The sequence below is a fragment of the Glycine max genome, chromosome 10 (genome assembly GCF_000004515.6).
Source record: "Glycine max cultivar Williams 82 chromosome 10, Glycine_max_v4.0, whole genome shotgun sequence".
Lineage (NCBI taxonomy): Eukaryota > Viridiplantae > Streptophyta > Magnoliopsida > Fabales > Fabaceae > Glycine > Glycine max.
The window spans coordinates 42,195,471-42,214,554 of NC_038246.2; the positions used below are offsets into that span (position 1 = coordinate 42,195,471).

The window sequence follows — 19,084 nt, forward strand, 5'->3', positions numbered from 1 at the left end:
AAAAAGACTACTCTACCCATTCACTTTGCCTCACAAAAGTTACTTGATCTCTATGTTGGAAATTCAGAATTTGAACAATCAGATCAAGAGTTTAATATAGATGCATTTTAGTATAAACAATTATATTTTAATTAATTAGAAATTGTATTTTTATATGAATCTGGTAAGGTCATAACCTATTCTAAGATTTTTTCGATGTCTTTATGATATGATCTAAGTTATTTTATGCTAGACATCTATTGATCATATAACTAATTTTGTGTGCAACATAATTGATTATTGTACAATTAATACATAATCAATGTTTCACATGATTATGTGTTTAAGTAAAAATGATACATTAAAAAAAGTTATCACCTACTTTGATGATTTTTGAAACTAAAAACTATAATTACAATTTTTTATAAAAAAAAATTACATGAAAATATTTTAAAATTAAATTAAAAATCATTTTACCTCCATTTTAAAATTGACAAAACAAACACATTTCATTTTAATTTTTTTATTTTAAAACAAAAAAAACAAAAATCTCGCGCGACCACTTGATTTATGTCTCTTCTTGCGGTGATGTATTTGCAAATTATAATTTTTAATTTAGAAGAAGATACTTGGAGAGTAGGAACTAGGAACTAGAACCTTCATCAAACAAATTTGTTAGAGAAAGTGTTCCTCAATTTTGAAGAGCAGAGAAAACAACAAAGGCTAAAAGGAAGGGAAAAAAAACACCAAATTTGCTAAACCTTTGTCACTCTACTCACTGCAACTGCAACATCCTCTCTTTCCCATGGTACAATTTCTCTCTTTTACCGTTACCTTTTCGACAATTTTGTTCTCATATCATATTGGGGATGTCCTCGTGTCACAGGATTACCTTAAATCTGCGCTTCCTTCTCAAATAATGTCAGAACGAGGCTCCAATCTGGTTGTTATCAACCCAGGTATGCAAAAAATCCAATTTTGTTCACTGCCCATTGGCCACCTTCTTCCCAAAATCTACACCAAGCACTTAAGTATTCTAAATTTGTTGATACCATACCCATTATTACTCAGGTTCTGCAAATGTTAGGATTGGCTTGGCTTCACAGGATACCCCTTTTAATATTCCTCATTGCATTGCTCGCCATACCGAACAAATTCCTAACTTTACTGTTATAGATAAGGTTTTTCTGATAACTTGACAATTTTATTTTATACTCCATTGCATGCATGTATGTGTTGCTTTAATTGTTGTTGGTTTTTGTTTTTCTGCATTTAGATGCTTAATAGTACAGTTACAACTCAACAGCACATCGATAGGGAAAAAGCTTATGATGTTGTAAGTTATGGCACACTTTGAAGCTGTAATTTTTATGTTACAGATTGCTAATATTGATTTTTTCCCTCTTTTGTTTAAAAAAAAAAAAGATTGCACCGTTATTGAAGATACCATTTCTGGACGAAGAAGGTCCCAGTAACTCTTTCCCCCGTAAGGTATGTGGAATGTTTATTCAGTTACAATTCAAATGAATGAACTCATAACTGTTTGTTTGTATGATCTGCTTTTGTTGTTTGTTGTGTTACTGTAATTTGTGTTGTAATAATGTTTGGACCTGCCTAGACTTTCTTTGGATCTGTTTAAGCATGGGATTAATATTCCCCTTTCAAATCATTGCATTTCAAGTAGTGTGAAAGCTGTGGAAATTCTGTTGTGCTTGATTTGATAAAGATTTTGAGTTGAAGATAAGTGATGAACTGCAGAAGACAAACATGCTGACAGACAAATATATTATTCATTAAAGTAATTGTAATTTGATTGACCCTTTTGGGCATTCTCACTTTTCTACGAAGGTTACTTGTTATTGGTTTTTCTAGGATTACTATATGGCAATAAAGCATAAGTGTAAGTCACTTTTTTTCTTAATTAATACCATGACTTTGAATGAACTTGATGTGTAGATGGGACGTGTTGATGGACACAATCCTCATATTATCAGGAAAGATTTGCCCTTCACCTGGACTAATGTCTATGAGGAGGCCACTAATTCATCTGTGTCATTAGGTAAGAGGAAATTGGTACTACTCAAATGATGTTTTGGAATGCTTTCTTTTGCTAATCATACTAGAAGAAATCCACATACTTTTTCCTTTTGGTGCACTAATTTTTTGAAATGTTTATAAGTGGTTCCCACCAGCTTATTAAGCTGAGGATTTATTTTTCTTATTTGGTTTTTCACATATGTTATGTTATATGATTCTAACATTAATCCTGTATGCTCCTTGAGTTAGTGGTTATTGAGAGGTTGGTATCCTCTTTCTTTCAATGAAGGGGACAGGTTCTGATTCTGTTGAGTATGAGCAAGGAATTTATTGTGATGGTGTAGCTGTTTATTTGGATTAGGACCATGGTGTAACAAGATATTGGCATCTTTTAATGATAAGCTGCTTTCTGAGTGTTCCTAAAAAGAGCCATTATGCGTTCTTTTCCTGGTCAAAACTTACCGAGTCTAGGTTGGGTGCTTCAGTTGTACTGTAGATCTGTATTAACTGTGCCCTATTTAGATGTAAGAAATGCATTTAATTAAATGTTTTAGAGCTGCACAATTTTATGGATCTGGAACCTCATTTGTTCTCCGTATTTTTTCTTAGTAGTTTTATGTCTTGGTCAATGGACTTGTTCCTTTATTTGTTATTTCAAATCACAGAGTGAAGGGAGAGGTGCAAGCCTGCTATTAATTTCAATATTTGAGCATTTCTTTATGCTTTGTTTCCATTAAATGTCATCAGGAATTTAGGAATTCAGGACAGGTATAAAATTTTCACCTGAAATTATGTATCTAAGCACCTCAGATTTTCAACATTCTAAGATGCATCATTAATTTACTATACGTCTACACCTGTCTTGGAGTTGGAATATGGTTAGACAAGTTGCTGAAAACCTGCATGAACTCTTCACAAATTTTAACTTGATGGTCAGATTTATTTTTAAAAAAAATTGATGCTCACTTGTTTTGTTTTGCTGTCTTCTCAAGTTCAGGCTCTTGAGGGAACCATCTATGTGTATTTCAAATGCATAGACGGCCACACTCCCTGTATCTTTCTCAACTTATTGTTGCCCAGAAAGAAACTAAAAAATGTCTGTATTGCAACTAGTTCTATAGATCATCTGGCTTTTTCTGATTGTGAAAAAGAATATGTTCTGCATAAATATGAATGGGGTGTGCTGACTCTCTAATCTGAGTTCAATCTATTTGTTCTGTGAACAAACAGAACGGGTTTAGCTTTTTGGCTCTTTGTGATCCATTATAAACATTGTAGATTCACTTAAGAGGATATGGCATTTAATTTTGCTTTGGTCTTAAATGCTGTGTTATTTTAATATTAATTAGCACTATGTTATGATTTGTATACAAATTGGCACTTGTAGAGACTTCAAGTAAAGATGAGACTGATGAGTTTTTGGATCCAAAAGAAGGTACAGATTCAAAGGAACCTAATGCAAGTGAAAGAAAATTCAAAGAGTTCATTTGTGGTGAGGAAGCATTAAGAATATCCCCAACTGAACCGTATTGTTTTTGTCGTCCAATCCGCAGAGGACACTTGAACATTTCACAACATTATTCCATGCAGCAGGTACTTATCACTTCCAAACTAGAATACTATTGGTGTAAGTTAGTAATTTTATCTAGATGCCGTATAGCTTTTTCCTCCATCACAGCATCACCTATGGGCTTCTTTGTTTTGCCTGTTGCATTTTTAGGTTAGTTATGCATTTTTAAAAAAAATAAACAATAAGTTTTCTTCATAATGGAGAATAATGCAGAAGTGCTGGATGATATGTTTAATTATTAATTAATAAATTGTAGCCATTGTGATGTAACTGAATTGGGAGTTAACATTTGTATTGGTGATTTAGAGATTTATCGTCAATAATTTGGGAAATTATGGTTTAGTTGTTTTAGTCATTGGATATCTATCCCCTCTTGGAATATGTTTTTATTTTGTTTTCTAGATTCGGATAACTTGAGTCTAAAGTTTGGGTTGCTTGTCCAAGTAATTTAGGGTCCTTTGAATTGCTTATATAAACTATTAGAAATGGGTCTAATAACTCAACCCTAAATAAAAGCTAGTACAAAGGAAGAGGAGTGCCCAAGCCTTACAAAGTATTATGGCCATATTCCTAGCTGATGTGGAATATCTTAACACATCCCCCTCATGCCCAAGATTGAATATTTGGAATGTGAAGTTTGCCAGACTAGACATCTATGGGTGGCCTAACATCAAAGACTGGACAGACTTTGATACTATATTAGAAACAGGTTAGATTTAACTTAACTACAAAAGCTAGCTCAAGGGGAAGGGTTGCCCAACGCTTATAAGAAGTTGGGGCATATTTCTAGCTAATGTAGTATATCTAAACATAAACCATGTCTTAGAAATAATGCAAAATAGTGAGAATTTTGAGTGTCTTTGAATTATTTCTAGCTCTCATTTTATCACTACCACTTGCCTATTTTGCAGGTACTTGACGATCTACATACTATTTGGGATTGGATTTTAATAGAGAAACTGCACATTCCTCGCAATGAAAGAAATATGTATTCTGCTGTTCTTGTGATGCCAGAAACATTTGACAATCGTGGTATTTCGAAATTAGTTCATTTAAACTGTGATAAATACTTGCCATTTATTTATTTTGCATGTTGTGGTTCTTTTAGAATTCTTATTTTTCCTCTCTTGATATAGTCATTTTATGCTTTTGTTCTTGCCACAAGCAGAAATAAAAGAAATTCTATCTTTAGTACTACGAGAACTCTGCTTTGGCTCAGCAGTGGTACACCAGGTATGACCTATCTTGCTGTTGTAAGTTTATATGATGAATGCTGGTATAAATGACTATTAATCTGAGATGATGAACATCATCATTGACTCATCATGGTTATGGTTGTTTTGTTGCTGCTGTCGATAATATTTTAACATTACTTCTGGGGTTATTTCAAACTCCCTTGACTACTATAGATGGATACTGGTATCATTAGAAAGCCTCATTCTCGAGGAGTGGGTTCAGTCCCTCAAGATTGGTATCAAGCATGTTTGTTGGTAATGAAAATTGAGGGAACTGAACTAATATGTGTGAAGCAAAGCAGTTCTTGCCCTTAATTTGGGTGATTTCACGGTCATAGTTTTGGTTAATATTTTCCAAATGAAACCGAGTCTTACTGTTGGAAGTTGTTACCGCAGACTTTATTCAAATTTTCCTATTCTCAAACCTTTTGCTCTTGCTTTACAAATCCTTTGAGCTCCAACAGTTGCTATATCTTTAATCTACATCAGGGATCATGATCCTGATGGATGATGAAATGTAATTATAGAATGGGGTGATGGAAATCAAATACTAAAACATTTGATCAAGAAGGCTTTTTATACATAGAAGGGAATTATTTGTCAGGATTTCTCAATTAGCTTCTAAAGATTTCATATGGTATTAATTTGACCAGGAAGGTCTTGCAGCAGTTTTTGGAAATGGATTATCAACAGCATGTGTTGTGAATATTGGTGCTCAGGTGACATCACTTATATGCATTGAGGTAAATGAAACTTTGATGTATTTTATTATTATTATTCAACATATCTTATTTGACACTTAATTTGGAGTTTTCTATTACAATATCTTGGAAGATGGAATAACTGAATGATGTAACATTTGCCTGAACATGTATCTAAAATTTGTCTTTATGGATTAATAGTTCTATGATCTACTACTCTTAACAGCAGAAATTTGGAAGTAGATTAATGACAGCGCTCTATGTAGATCAACATATCACTGTATGTTTATCCAGCACCACCTGGTAGTAGATTAATGGCAGCAGAAAATGTATATGTGCTCCCTGAACTTTACTTCATTTTGAAGTAACCACCCTCAACTTTCAGATTTGGTAGTGTGGAAAACTTTGTTCAGTTATTGTTGTACCATCATTAGTAAGGAAAATAACATTTACTTATTTTTTAAAAAGTGGGCCTTAAATTTTCTAAAATCCTACGAATGACACTCTTGGTGATAAATTGATAGCATGTTTGGTAATACGTCGATTCAACTCATAGGCATGTTTAGTCTTTATGTCCACAGACAAGCTACTCTGTTTAGTTTTTATTTTCATTTTTCAGTAAAAAATGCTAGCCAGAGTCTCTTAGACGCAGAACCAAACATATACTTAGTTAAAACCAATCACTAGGTTGCTTTCATGTGTTGATTACCTTTTCTCACTAGGGTAGTGTTTTGCCCCATTTTTCTGGGCTTTCATTCTCCTGAAAAGTAGAAGCTCCTCCAAGTAGCTTTTATAGAAGCTCTATTTTTGGGATTTTGTTCATTAAAAAAAGCTACTTTATCTTTAAGAGCTTTTGTAAAATTGTGCTTAGCCCAACTTCTTTTAAGGAAAAGATTAGCCCAGAAAATGTTAGGCCAAACGCTGCATAGGTGGGGTTGGCTATGGATCAAATAAGGCTGCATGCTGCTATCTTGGATTAATAACTATGGTTAGAGATATAAAACAACAAAAATAACAATTTTTTCCCACTATGTGAGGTTGCTATAAATCTTATGTTGGCCATGGTAATCATAAATTGTTGATTGTGATGTCTGTTTTAATGATTTAAACTTTTGACCAGTCATTGGAATTACTTTGCCACTTCAGTAAAACAAATATGGTAAAATAGCTTCTACTATGACTTTGCCACTAGTAATATTATTCTGAATATAGTTTTGCTATCGACCACATATATCAACTTTAAGTATTAGCTTGTGTCTATTTATTAACTGTTCAATTGAGTTCTCTCCATACATGATGGTAGTTCAGATTGATGTAAAAACAGCAGGTGACTAATTTTGGCATTTAAATTCTGATCTTGTTGCTCAGGATGGAGGTGCTCTACCTTCAACTGGAAAGACTTTGCCTTTTGGTGGTGAGGTACAAAATAGTTTCATACTTCTACCCATTACTGATGTTTTAAATCATTCAAAACTTGGAAAATTTGCACTAACTGACATGCTTGATATACCTGTTTTTTGTTTTTCTGACTCAAGTTTTTTCTTTACTCAAGTTTAGCAACTATGTCATTTTCTTTTCACATATGTGACTGTGACTTGTGACATGTATAAACTAAACTATATTGATCCAAACAAATGGATTAACTGTGTAGTATATTGGTCAGAACAAAAGTATTTTCTTAGAATTTGGTCTTAGAGCACAACTCAACCTCACAAAACCGGCTTGTAAAGTGAGGACTGCAAACTTTTTAAGCTCTATTTAAGTCATATAAGTCAGTGTGGGACTAAACACCACCCATGAGGTGACAATTAAGGTAACCCCTAAAGAGGCCACAACTAAGGTAGGCTAGGGTTGACCGCAATTAACTAAGCTTTCCAACAGTATTTATTCCATGAAGTATTGGTTCAAACAAAAGTCTTCAGCTTGCCTAGGCATTCCAAAAGACCTAAATGGTGGGGGAACAAATTGAACAATGATTAAGAGTTATACATTGGATGAAAGATTTACAGGTGTAAGAACTTGATTTACAACAAATCTGTATTCCCAGTCAAAGAACCACTTACCTAACATTGACTTGTATAATTCCAATTGTTAAAAATATTCAGTAGCACACCCTCTAAATCCCGTGCCCCATGTAATTAAAGAAAATTGTGCTTATCAATGTGTACTGATTCTCCATTATGTAATATGTTGCCATTTTGGCATTTTCAATTTGTTTCTTTGTATCAAGATTTTCATATTATAGTTCTTCGAATTATGTAGCTGACCATATTTTCTGTGTTCCAAATTTTGTGGTACTATTTGATGTCATTATTTAAATAACGACTTCATACTTTCAGGATATATCAAGGGCCTTTCTCTGGACCCAAAGACAGCGCCAAACTTGGCCACCAATTCACTCAGATGTTTTCGGAAAGCCTATAGATCTGTTAGTGTTAAATCAACTGAAAGAGACATACTGTGAAGTCAAGGTGAGTTCTACTACTTTATCTCATTTTGTTGAAACACTACTTTATTTTGCTTGCATCCTGTTACTGAGTTTGCAGACATCTCCCTGAGTAATTTAGAACTCAAACTTATTGAGTGCAAACTGGATTTTTTAATTTGTAAATTAGTTGCAGCACATTTGTGCCCCTGTAGATATGTTTATCTTGTTTCTAAATATCATGAACAAGGAAATTTTTTAAAGTACTATTTACAAATTTCATTCCTTTCCACTCATCATTGGGAACAAATAATCTTACAGTTTGAAGGTGATTTTTTGTATACAAATATCTAAATTCAGATTCCAAACAACTGTTTAAATCCATTTGAATAGATTTTGTCCTATTGCCTACAAAAAACGTTAGTAACAGTGACTAGTGAGCCTATTTCAGTCATTCTTAACACTTTTTTTTTTATTTGTTTTTGTTGTAGAGTATAATCATTATTTCAAGAATTCATATAACACATAGCTTCAGCTTGAAGAAAAAGGAAAAAAGGTTTTAAAAAATGTTGGGTGAAAAAGGTTTCCCAAAAAAGTTGGTTTCTCTTCTCTCTCTCTTCAGTCCATCTCTTTTAAGCTAAAAGAATGAAAACTGTCAAGGATTATGTAAGAGTCAAGATTCGGGGTTCATTAATTGAATATTTGACTTTCTTAGAGTCTTTTTCTAACTCTTATTTTATTTTTTAAATCTCTTCTAAGTAACCAAAAAAAAGCTGGACCAAATACCTCCTAGCATGCAATACTCTTTGATGTAAGTACCAGTGCACAATACTTATCAATTATATTTTATGTGGAGGGTCTACATAGTCTGTACACTTTGGGTTTGTGGTGACTTTAAAATATTACTTGGTAAATTTTCAAAATAAAAATTTCAAAAGTTTTGAAAAATTACACAATAAAATTTGAAGAAAAGCTAACTTATAATGTTTAAAATGATGTAAATATTAAAAATTGTAACATAATTTCTGCTTCAATTTATTTGTTTTTTATTTTTTTGTCTCTTTAAGTTTTATTTTTTCCAAATGAGTTTGCCTGCCCTTTAATGTTTTTATATTCTTTATAACCACCCTTTAATGTACAAATAAGCCAAAACATTGGACGTGTCTCATGAGTCATGACTTTCAATATGCATCTCATCATATAAAGCTAGTGCTGCTGCTCCTCTTAAGATTTCGCTTGCTTCCAAACTTGGATTCATTTTTTAATTATCTAGTGTCCTGTGTATAGGAGGGGGAATTTGATGCTGTTGCAGTAGTTCATTCATATGAGAACAAAGTGCCAGCTGGACCTCACAAGACAAGGCTTAGTGCTCTTAATGTATGTATCCTCTGTTGAATTTTCTTCATTTGCCCTCACATTTTTCCTTTGAACAATGCTATATGACTGGAAAGTGATGATGATTATTCCACAGGTTCCTCCTATGGGATTGTTCTGTCCAATGCTTTTAACTCCTGATGCGTATCCTCCTCCTCCTCGTACTTGGTTAGTGGATTCATGAATTACTTTCTGTGCTGTAAGCATGTTTTTGAACAATTATATGTTTACACAATTCTAGTGGTTTCCCCTTCTAGGTTTCATGACTACGAGGATATGCTTGAAGATACATGGCATATTGACTTTTCCCGGAGGGCTGACATGTCAGATACTTTCTATCCCAATGTTAATGGAGGATTACCAATGTGGGAAAGCTATCCAGTTTTTTCAACTAAGCCAAAAAAAGAAGAGAAAGTCGGCCTTGCAGAGGCTATTACTAACTGCATTCTCTCAACTGGTAATTATGTCCTTTTTTTTTCATTCTATACGCATAAATTTGAAGCCTTGTTTAACTGCTTGGTTCTGTATTCACAGGTCGCATAGACATCCAGAGAAAATTATTTTGTAGCATACAATTGGTGAGTTTTACATGTTGAGCTTGGTGTATAATTATCTTAATATTACATGTTGATCGGAAGGAATTGACTCATTTTTCTGGAATAGACTGGCGGGGTGGCTTTGACAAGTGGCTTAATTGCAGCAGTAGAAGAAAGGTTTGTTTCAATTTTGATTCACCTTATCATATATTTGCAATGATAATTCATGTATTGTTTCATATTAAAGAAAAGAAAAATTAGTTGATGGGATCAAACTACATTGATAAGAAGATCTTGGGTTTAATTCTTAGTAGTGCTTATTCATTTGTAGGTCATCTGTTGGCCCTGACCTTAAAATCCTCACCCCCCCCCCCCCCCCCCCCACTTTGTACCCAAAAGACCAAAAAAGAAACTGAAATCACCAGCATCCTTGTTACTTGTTAGTGTGGCATTGTAGATGTATTAAGTAGATCAATAAATTCTGTCCATAATTATGTTACATATTGGCATGTAAACATAATCTCATTTAATGACCTGAAGTTTTGACTTCAACATTAATGTAAATTTTCTTGTTTTCTTTCTTTATTATTTATAACTTTAATGTTAGATTTGTCTTCTTCGTAATCTATTTTTTCTTTCCTTCATCCTGTCTGACATTATCCCATTTTTCCTTACTTTTTCTCTAAAAGAACTGTACAGTTAGCAGTGCCCATCATTTATGCTTTTTTGTTTTTCCTCATCCTGTTTTAATTTGTTCTATTTTTCATGTTGAATTTCAACACCATAGTGTAATGAATGATTCTGTTAATTATGTCATGATATTAAACTGATGGATGAATCCACTATTCTTTTGTGTCTCAGAGTTTTACATGCCATTCCTCCAAATGAAGCAATTGATACAGTGGAGGTTAGTTTCATATCCTACAATCTAATGATTATTTTTTAACCATTTGTACTTAAAAATTATAGATGTGTGCAAATCTGCTCCCAGTGGCATTGCCGGCCATTAGCGCACCATATAATTGTTGTAATGTGGTGTGAATAAATTCATCCACAAACATTGATAAAAGATAAAAAAAAAAAAATGGACTGAACTAGTGGCTTTGATCGGAAAAAGAAGTGAACTAGTCAGGTGTCCAGTTCATTCAACCCAGCAAAGAACCAGTAAAAAATTGGCCAAACCAGTCTAAAACTAGTGAAATTGGTGGTAAACCTTTTTTATTTTTAATTTAACAAATATATTTTTTAGAGACTAAAAGCATAAAACAAATTTATTTTAGGAACTAGAAGCATGTTTAAGCCAGTATTTAATTATTGTGGTTTGGCCACTATTCAACCAAGGTCAAACCATTGAATTGTAAGTTTTTTTTTGCACATTTTTACGTGAAAGTAATAGCTTTTAACCTACTTTTTTTTTTTGTTTTCTTGTTAATTACTTTTGACTCTGATTTTATGTACTACCTTTTGTGCATGGCTCTTAAGGTTCTACAATCAAGGGCAAATCCGACGTTTGTGTCTTGGAAGGGTGGGGCGGTATGTTGAATACTTGTGACTATCATGCTTGACTTCTTCATGAATTTCTTCTTGTTGGTTATTAAATGGTTCTTATTGTCACTATATGTTTTCAATTCTGATTGAGAAATATATGTTCATCGCATTCTGGATGTTAATGTTGATTCTTCTTTCATGAACTTGGTGGAAAATATGATGTCTTAAATTATTGGGAAAATAATATTGTTAATTATTCAGCTTTCAAAGTCTTAAAATTCATGAATTTAAGGTTGAGAGGGAAACAGAGGGCGAGTTTAGCCAAAGCCCAACAAATAACATGTTTTAGTAGTTGTTTATTGTTTTATAATGTAAATCATCATTATTTTTTAAATAAAAATTATCAATCAATTTCAGATTCAGGTCTACTGTTCCAGTTGATTTTCATTTGTGGGATTTGGACCTTTAATATTGAAAATTTTGGTGCACAAGTTCCACAATTGTGGGTCCACTGAGATGTTACTTTAGATCATTGTCAATTTGTTGATTGCAAAAGCAGATTGCTGTGCATCAAGGTAGTACTTGGGTTGGGATGGGATGGCGGTAGCATTGTTGTGCAAAGTCAGATATTAATTAAGATGTTAAATGTGAGGGTTGGTAGTTAGTGGTCAGATATTTTGTTTTAAAATTTTAGACCTCCCTGTTTGGAACTTGATCATATATAATGTCATTGTCTAATATATCATTAGTTTTTGCTGTCTTAACATGGCTGATATGCCTTTGCAGATTCTTGGTGTCCTTGATTTAGGCAGGGATGCATGGATAAGTCGGGAGGACTGGATTCACAATGGGGTCCACGTTGGAAGTAACAGAAAATACAAGGATTCATATTATCTTCAGGCTCAAGCTATGTGTTATATGAATTCTTGAAAGGCTGATGAGACACTACAATGGAATCAGGGGAAAAAAAGATGTAAAGAATGTTTGAAGGCTATTTGAGTGCTAATTACATGGATTACAATTCCATAATTTCCAGCTATTTTTTTTAGGCCATAGGACATAGTCAATTCAAATGGGTTTAAACCATTGTTTGGGATCTTAATTTCTATCTATGTATGTCAGATCATCTTGAAACTGAGATTATTTGTTCCTGACAACGAGAATAATGAGATCTGTAAATAGTATTTTATGTTAAGTTTCAAGCTTTTTGCCTTTCAAAAGTGAAGGCAAAATATTATGATGCTAAACGCCCATCCTGCATGCAGTTGAAACTGTATCAGAATCCCACATCGGGAAGGTCAGGCAAAAGAAATAGAAAGTAGTCCTTATAAATAAAGCTGGATACTCATCCTTAACATTTAAAAAGGGTCAGTTGGCTAATTATGCCACGTTCACCCTCGATTGGTGAATGCTGTATGGCTATCAAGACATATGGCTGACACAATTTATGGAAACCAAAAGGGTTGGCTCGCATAGCCGACCCTACATATATTTCAACGTTTATTTTTTTTCTTCCTTCATATATTTCAATAATTTGTGTATTTGTTATTTTTTATTTTAAAATAAATATTAGTATTATTTTGTAAATAAATGAGTAAGTTGGAGAATAGAGTGGATGGAGACGGAAGAGAAACTATTTAGAGTATATTAAGTAAATTAAAAATAAAATATTTTTATTAAATAATACACAATTATATATGATTATGTTATTATAATATAATAATAAGAGTATTATAAGTATTAAGATGTGTAAATATATAATTTAGAGAGAGAAAATGGAAGTGGTCACTTAAGTTGAAAAAAATACATTTTATTTAGTTGGAAAATTGACCATAAATATATAAAGAACATAATATAATTTTTTATATTTATATTTCAAAGATATAATAGCTAAAAGAAGATAAAATATAGGAAAATTGAAAAAAAAAATGCCTTTTCGTGCTAACAGTTTCCAATAAGGAAATTAATTGGTTCGGGTTGATCCTTAGAATGAATACGAGTTTTCAGTTTAAAAAGCTATGCATGGAAATTGAAATGCATTCAGTATGAGTTCACAGTCAAAATAGCAAAGCATGCAAGTATCTTGTATTTTAATTTGATCTATTTATATATCCTTTAGTAATGAATTTCTAGAAGCCATATGGTGGAATTGTGTAGTTGTTCTGGAAGCAATGATTACAAATTCACAATATGACCAGAAAGGAAACAATTACTGTTTGAAGAATCATCATCAAGATTTGTTATTGCTAATGCTTGATCCATTGTCTTGAACTATTCTTCTTCCCTTGTTATCAAAATCAAGTGCCATACAGTGCAGCCGACCTCATAATTCATATAGTTAAAATATTCTAAATTGACTTAGATTGTTCAAATTCAAAGATTATCCACGTGGTCTTCTCATATTTGCCAAACAGTGCTGATTCCTTTGTGGGCATAAACAGTAGTTTCCATTTTTTATTGTTTTCCTATCAAACAACATTGGTGGCCCCTTTTGATTATTCATGTTGCTTTGGTTAACATTGCTTGCTCAATCAACAACTACAGTGCTTTCTTTCTCTTGTAGTCAAATATTGTGTATTTGTTTATCACTTTACTTCACGGGTTTGATCTCTAACACACTACTTGTGTGGAAGGTCCCACATCTAGAAAAAAGGTCCTTTTTTTCGATTAAGTTTTCAAAGATTAATTATCTTAATTTTTCTTGTGATAACCTCAGAGATTATGGGAGGGAAAAATACTCTATTTCAAAGTTTAGTAGTACAAGTTTCCACAAGGCTCAAAGGAGCATGCTATGACATGCTGGCTATAAAAAAAGAAAAATATATGTTGGGTCTCCAAGTCACATATTTTCTTATTATTATGAAGTAAGAAAATTATAATGTAAATATAAAAATAAAATCAATTATAAGAAGACAATAAAAAGTGTATAAACATAAAGTAATAATTTAATTTTACATTTTGAGCTCTTATCCTTAAAAGTGAAATAATCTCTATACATTTTTTTTTCATGTAATTGAATTTATTTCATAACACGTCTTCTGAAATTTTGTTTCATTTTTTTAATTAGTCATTCAATCAAAGAATAAACCTTCTCTCCAATCTCCAGTAAACAAAAAAAAAAAAAAACCTTCTCTCTTTTCTTAATTAGTCATTCAATCAAAGAATAAACCTTCAGGTCATATTTATTATAAAAAGAAGTATTTAATTAAATGAGGTTTTTATTTTTTAATTTACACAATGAGATATCTGTAATTCATTCATAAAATATTTTTTATCATTTAAATTTATTTTATTTTATCTAGATAAGATATTTAAAATGTATATATTTTAATATTTAAATTCATTCTTATCATAAAAATAATACTTTTATTGATTAAAATAGACTTAAACCTACTTTTGGTCCTTATAGTATTACAAATGTGTAATTTTTTTTATCTCTATAAAAATTTAACTGCATATTTTGTCTTCAACTTTTTTAAAATTTAACCATTTTAGTTTATTGTTGGTTTACCATCCAAAATTAGATAGAAAATGTTGATGTGATTGTGATCGATAACATGTATGACTAATTTATATACATAGAAATTAATAATATTAAAAAATAGTTTAATATATTTTAAAATTGGAAAAATAATTATTTGAAAGAAATAATGTTTTAAAACATTTTTTAAATATTATTAATTTAATACGTGCATAAATTAGTCGGACGTGTTATCAATCACAGCCACATCAATACTTTTTATTTTGTTTTGAATAGCCAATTAATGGTGGAATAAAATTGCTCAATTTTTAAAAGGTTAAGTTCTAATTTTAGTTTTCTTATAATTTTAAATCCATAATTTTAATTTTTTTATTTTTAAATTAACATATTTAGTTTTCTTATTTTAAAAAAAAAAATTGGCCTTCCAACAGATGATTTATGTAATTTTATTCATTGATAGGACAATAAAACACTTGCTTAGTCAAGAGGTATTAATTTTATAAAAATTATAAAAATTTATAAATTAAAAAATATAAAAATATTTTTAATTATACTTAAATAATTAGAGTAAAAATAATTTGTATATTAAAATCAATTTAAAAAACAATGAAAATTGTTACATATTAATTTATAAAATTTCATTATAAATTGGTAAAATAAAAATAAAACTATGTAAATCATTCAAAATAAAAAGGCTAAATTGTAATTTTTGTCTTCCTATTTTTCCAAATCTGTGATTTTAATTCCCATATTTTTAAATATAGACATTTTGTCTTCCACTTTTAACAAATCCGTAATTTTAATCTCCTTATTTTTTAATTGAAACATTATGTTCCCCACTTTAAAAAAATCTATGATTTTAGTCCCCTTGATCAATTTGAAATTTGTTAACTCTGTACTTTTTATTTCTTTTTTTATAAATTAAAATTATTAGTAATTAAATAATTAAAAAAACATTTGTTATGTATATAGTAAAAAAATAGTTATTCATCAATATTTATCGAGTACATAAATCAACTTTTGAAATCAGGAACTCAAATTATAGAATTTTTTTAAGTGGATGGTGAAATGTCTCAAATAAAAAATGGAAGACAAAAATCACAAATTTTTTAAAAGTGAATGATGAAATGTCTCAGTTAAAAAGCGGGGGGACTAAAAATACAAATTTGAGAGAATAGGGGTACCAAAATTATATTTTAATCAAATAAAAACATATAAAATGATATAAAATAAAATTAAAAAGCTTTATATATTAAATACTTTTTTAATTTATAAATTTTGATAATTTGAAGAAAAAAATGACTCTTGATTAATGATAGATAAAAAGTAATGTTGAAGCAGTTAACTAAATAAAACAAATGTTTTAATGATTTATTGATTTTTTCATGAATAATGGATTATAAGTTTAATTCCTATTAAGACATTTATTTTATTCTCACTTTATTTAATATTTTTTCACATAAGCGTCAAAAAATTTTATTTTAAAAAAATACAGAATCTAAATGTCTTGATTTTAAAAATATAAAGATCAAAACTACAGATTTAAAATTATAGGAACTAAAATTACAATTTAATGTTTAAAAATGTTGAGATCAAATATGCAATTAAATATTTGTGGGGAACAAATTTTTATATTCATGATTTAAGCAATTAAAACTAAATATTTTTAATATTTCTCCTAAGATTTCATATAATTACCTAATTATTATTTTTAATCATTATAGTCACTACTCTTGTAGGAGTATTAGTGTAATACATGAGCCATGTTTGTATAATATTTTTCAAACATATAAAAATGTTAAAGTAATATTTTCAAATATAAAGAGAGATGAGTGTAAGAATAAAAGAAAAAAAATTTATGTATAATTTAAAACTAGAGCTGCTCATGTAAATTGCTCAATACAACCACATTTGTTAGTATATATATGTTAACCAGTTATTTTTGTCTTTTATGTGTAACTAGTTGATAAATATGTAATGAAAATATAAATTTAATTTTTAAAGAATGTGAAATATATTATACCATTAACTTATATCTGTTATTATTAATAAAATAAAACATATAACACCCAAATGAATAAATTTATTCACCCAAATGATAGCCATGATCCTATCCAATTGCTTACATGGAGACGAATTACAAGTATATATGTTTAATCGTCAATCGACTTGAGGATAAAAGTGCATCCTATTTGTTTGTCAAACGCAATAAGAGAGTGCCACGTGGGTATTGTGGGATCTGATTTTAGAATTGACCACGTTACCTACCCTTTAGCCGTGGGATTGAAAGAGATTTGTGACCATTGGATTCAGAGTTAGGTTTAGCGATTAAATCCTGACAGGGAATGCAACAGCGACGGCGATGGCATCGCTTTCATGAGTCAAAGAGCCGGTGGTTAGTGGTTACTCTTACTTGCTAATATCACTTTTACAGTTTCCAACTTCTAACAAATGTCTTCAAAACCTTTAATCCATATTTCTTCTCTTCTAGACTTATTCATACAATCATAGTTTATCATTTATCCAACAGCCTAATTAGATAATGTTATACACAAAGTCAAATTCAACTACTAGTATATTATGTAATTCTAGGTGGAAAAAATTCGTTTAAAATACACAAAATATATAATTTGTTATAAATTTTAATTATATAAAAGTGTCCTATGTAATGCACATGATAAATTCGAGTTTTAATAAAATTTCAAAATGTATGTAAAATGTAAAGGTTTGAATCCTTTATTAGCTTGATAATTATACTAATAAATATATTGGATCAATTGCCAAATATTTTACACTTGAATTTTACACAAAATTCTTGGGAGATAGCTTTTATTATTGAAAACGAAAAGTAGTATATTTACACTAAAAAATCTAAAGATGGAAAATTAAATGACTAAAACTGTTTTGAAACCACTAAGATAGAGGAAATTAATATTATATCATGAAGTCACAAGATGATTTGTCGGTTGAGAAAGGGACATAGGGATTGAAATGATAAGAAGATTATGAATTTGAATCTTTTCACTTATATAACATATTAATTGTTAATATTTATCAATAAAAAATTTATTCTTCCCTAATGAAATCAAGATATTATGTTACAAAACTAATATAATTTAGGTCTTGTTTAAGCCAATTGGAGCTTATGATTTTTGTTGGAACTATTCAACAAAATTTAGATAAAATAAGAGTGAAATACGTTTTATTAGAAGAAAAACATAAATTTGTGTCTTTAATGACGAGGATTTAACTCAATTATTTGAGTATAATATATAATATTATAAATCTTCTTATATTATCTTTAATTTCTAAAGATAAAAAAAATCACATATTCTAAAAATTCTCATCACCCTTTCTTCTTTCCTAAGTTTTCACACCTTTGTCACAAAAAAAAAAAAAAAGAACAAGAAAATTTTATCATATTTGTGGTGGTGGATGATGTTATTGTTCTCTTTACTCAAAGGATGTTGAATAACTTTTACCTACAAAATAAGGGTTCATCGTTTTAAAATATAATAAAATTAACTTTGATTTGTTGAATGCAATTAAGATGCATTATAAAACTAATTTTAGTCATAATTTTTTTTGAAACATGCGATTTTATTAAAAGTGCAACAATTAATTTTATAACACCAATATACAAATAGATACTAAGTATATGACTGATTTAATTTCTTTCAAATAAAACAATAATACCCGAAAAAAATTGCTGATAACTTTTAAAACCATCATTTTTTTAATCATAAATTTGGTCATTTGTTTATTTACTTATTTAATTATGGTAATCAAATTCAAATCTGTTGACGCTAATTTTCATAGATTAATTAATAATAAGATTACTAGATTAGTTAAGTGACCGGTTAGAATAACTTTGAAAGGGTGAGTGTTTTGGTTTGTAGTCGTGGTGTGATGTGACGTAGAGTGAGGGACCTAATAAGTGGGATTATTGTGTGATGGATGATAATAGAAAAACGTCAAAACAAAACAAACAAAAAATATGCATTATCGTCAAATTTTCTCAATCTATCTTTCCCTCTAGGTCTGTCATGTCTTAGATTATAATAATATCATGATACTAGTATTACTTATTATTCTCTCTGGTGCCTATCATTCAACCTTTGACTCTGATCTACTTTTGCTGCACCTATCACTCGGCTTGCCTTTGCCTTTGCCTTTCCATATGTGTTTATTGAAATCAACAAACAACCGTCACCCTTTTTATAAGGTCACTAGTATTATAAGTTTTGTTGTTATTTTT

The 19,084-nt window shown here is 30.3% G+C and overlaps 1 protein-coding gene and 1 non-coding gene across 3 annotated transcripts; both read left to right on the forward strand.

The window, feature by feature from the left end:
- Positions 1-574: 574 nt before the first annotated feature.
- LOC100797938 (actin-related protein 9) lies at positions 575-12,832 on the forward strand. Of its 2 annotated transcripts, none has more exons than XM_006589233.4 (20): positions 575-787; positions 866-938; positions 1,051-1,160; positions 1,256-1,315; positions 1,405-1,470; positions 1,936-2,038; positions 3,449-3,609; positions 4,498-4,618; positions 4,755-4,819; positions 5,475-5,564; positions 6,891-6,941; positions 7,862-7,993; positions 9,235-9,324; positions 9,419-9,489; positions 9,579-9,778; positions 9,856-9,899; positions 9,985-10,034; positions 10,719-10,764; positions 11,340-11,390; positions 12,132-12,832. In XM_006589233.4, exons 1-20 carry the CDS (start codon positions 785-787, stop codon positions 12,273-12,275), a joined length of 1,731 nt encoding a protein of 576 aa, XP_006589296.3. In that variant the 5' UTR covers positions 575-784; the 3' UTR covers positions 12,276-12,832. The 2 variants fall into 2 exon arrangements, with proteins under 2 accessions (XP_006589296.3, XP_003535445.3); XM_003535397.5 differs by having other exon boundaries at positions 576-787; positions 3,404-3,609.
- Positions 12,706-12,832, forward strand: LOC112998251 (U11 spliceosomal RNA). Its single transcript, XR_003263288.1, has one exon. It is a non-coding gene; the product is annotated as a U11 spliceosomal RNA (small nuclear RNA).
- Positions 12,833-19,084: the final 6,252 nt, after the last annotated feature.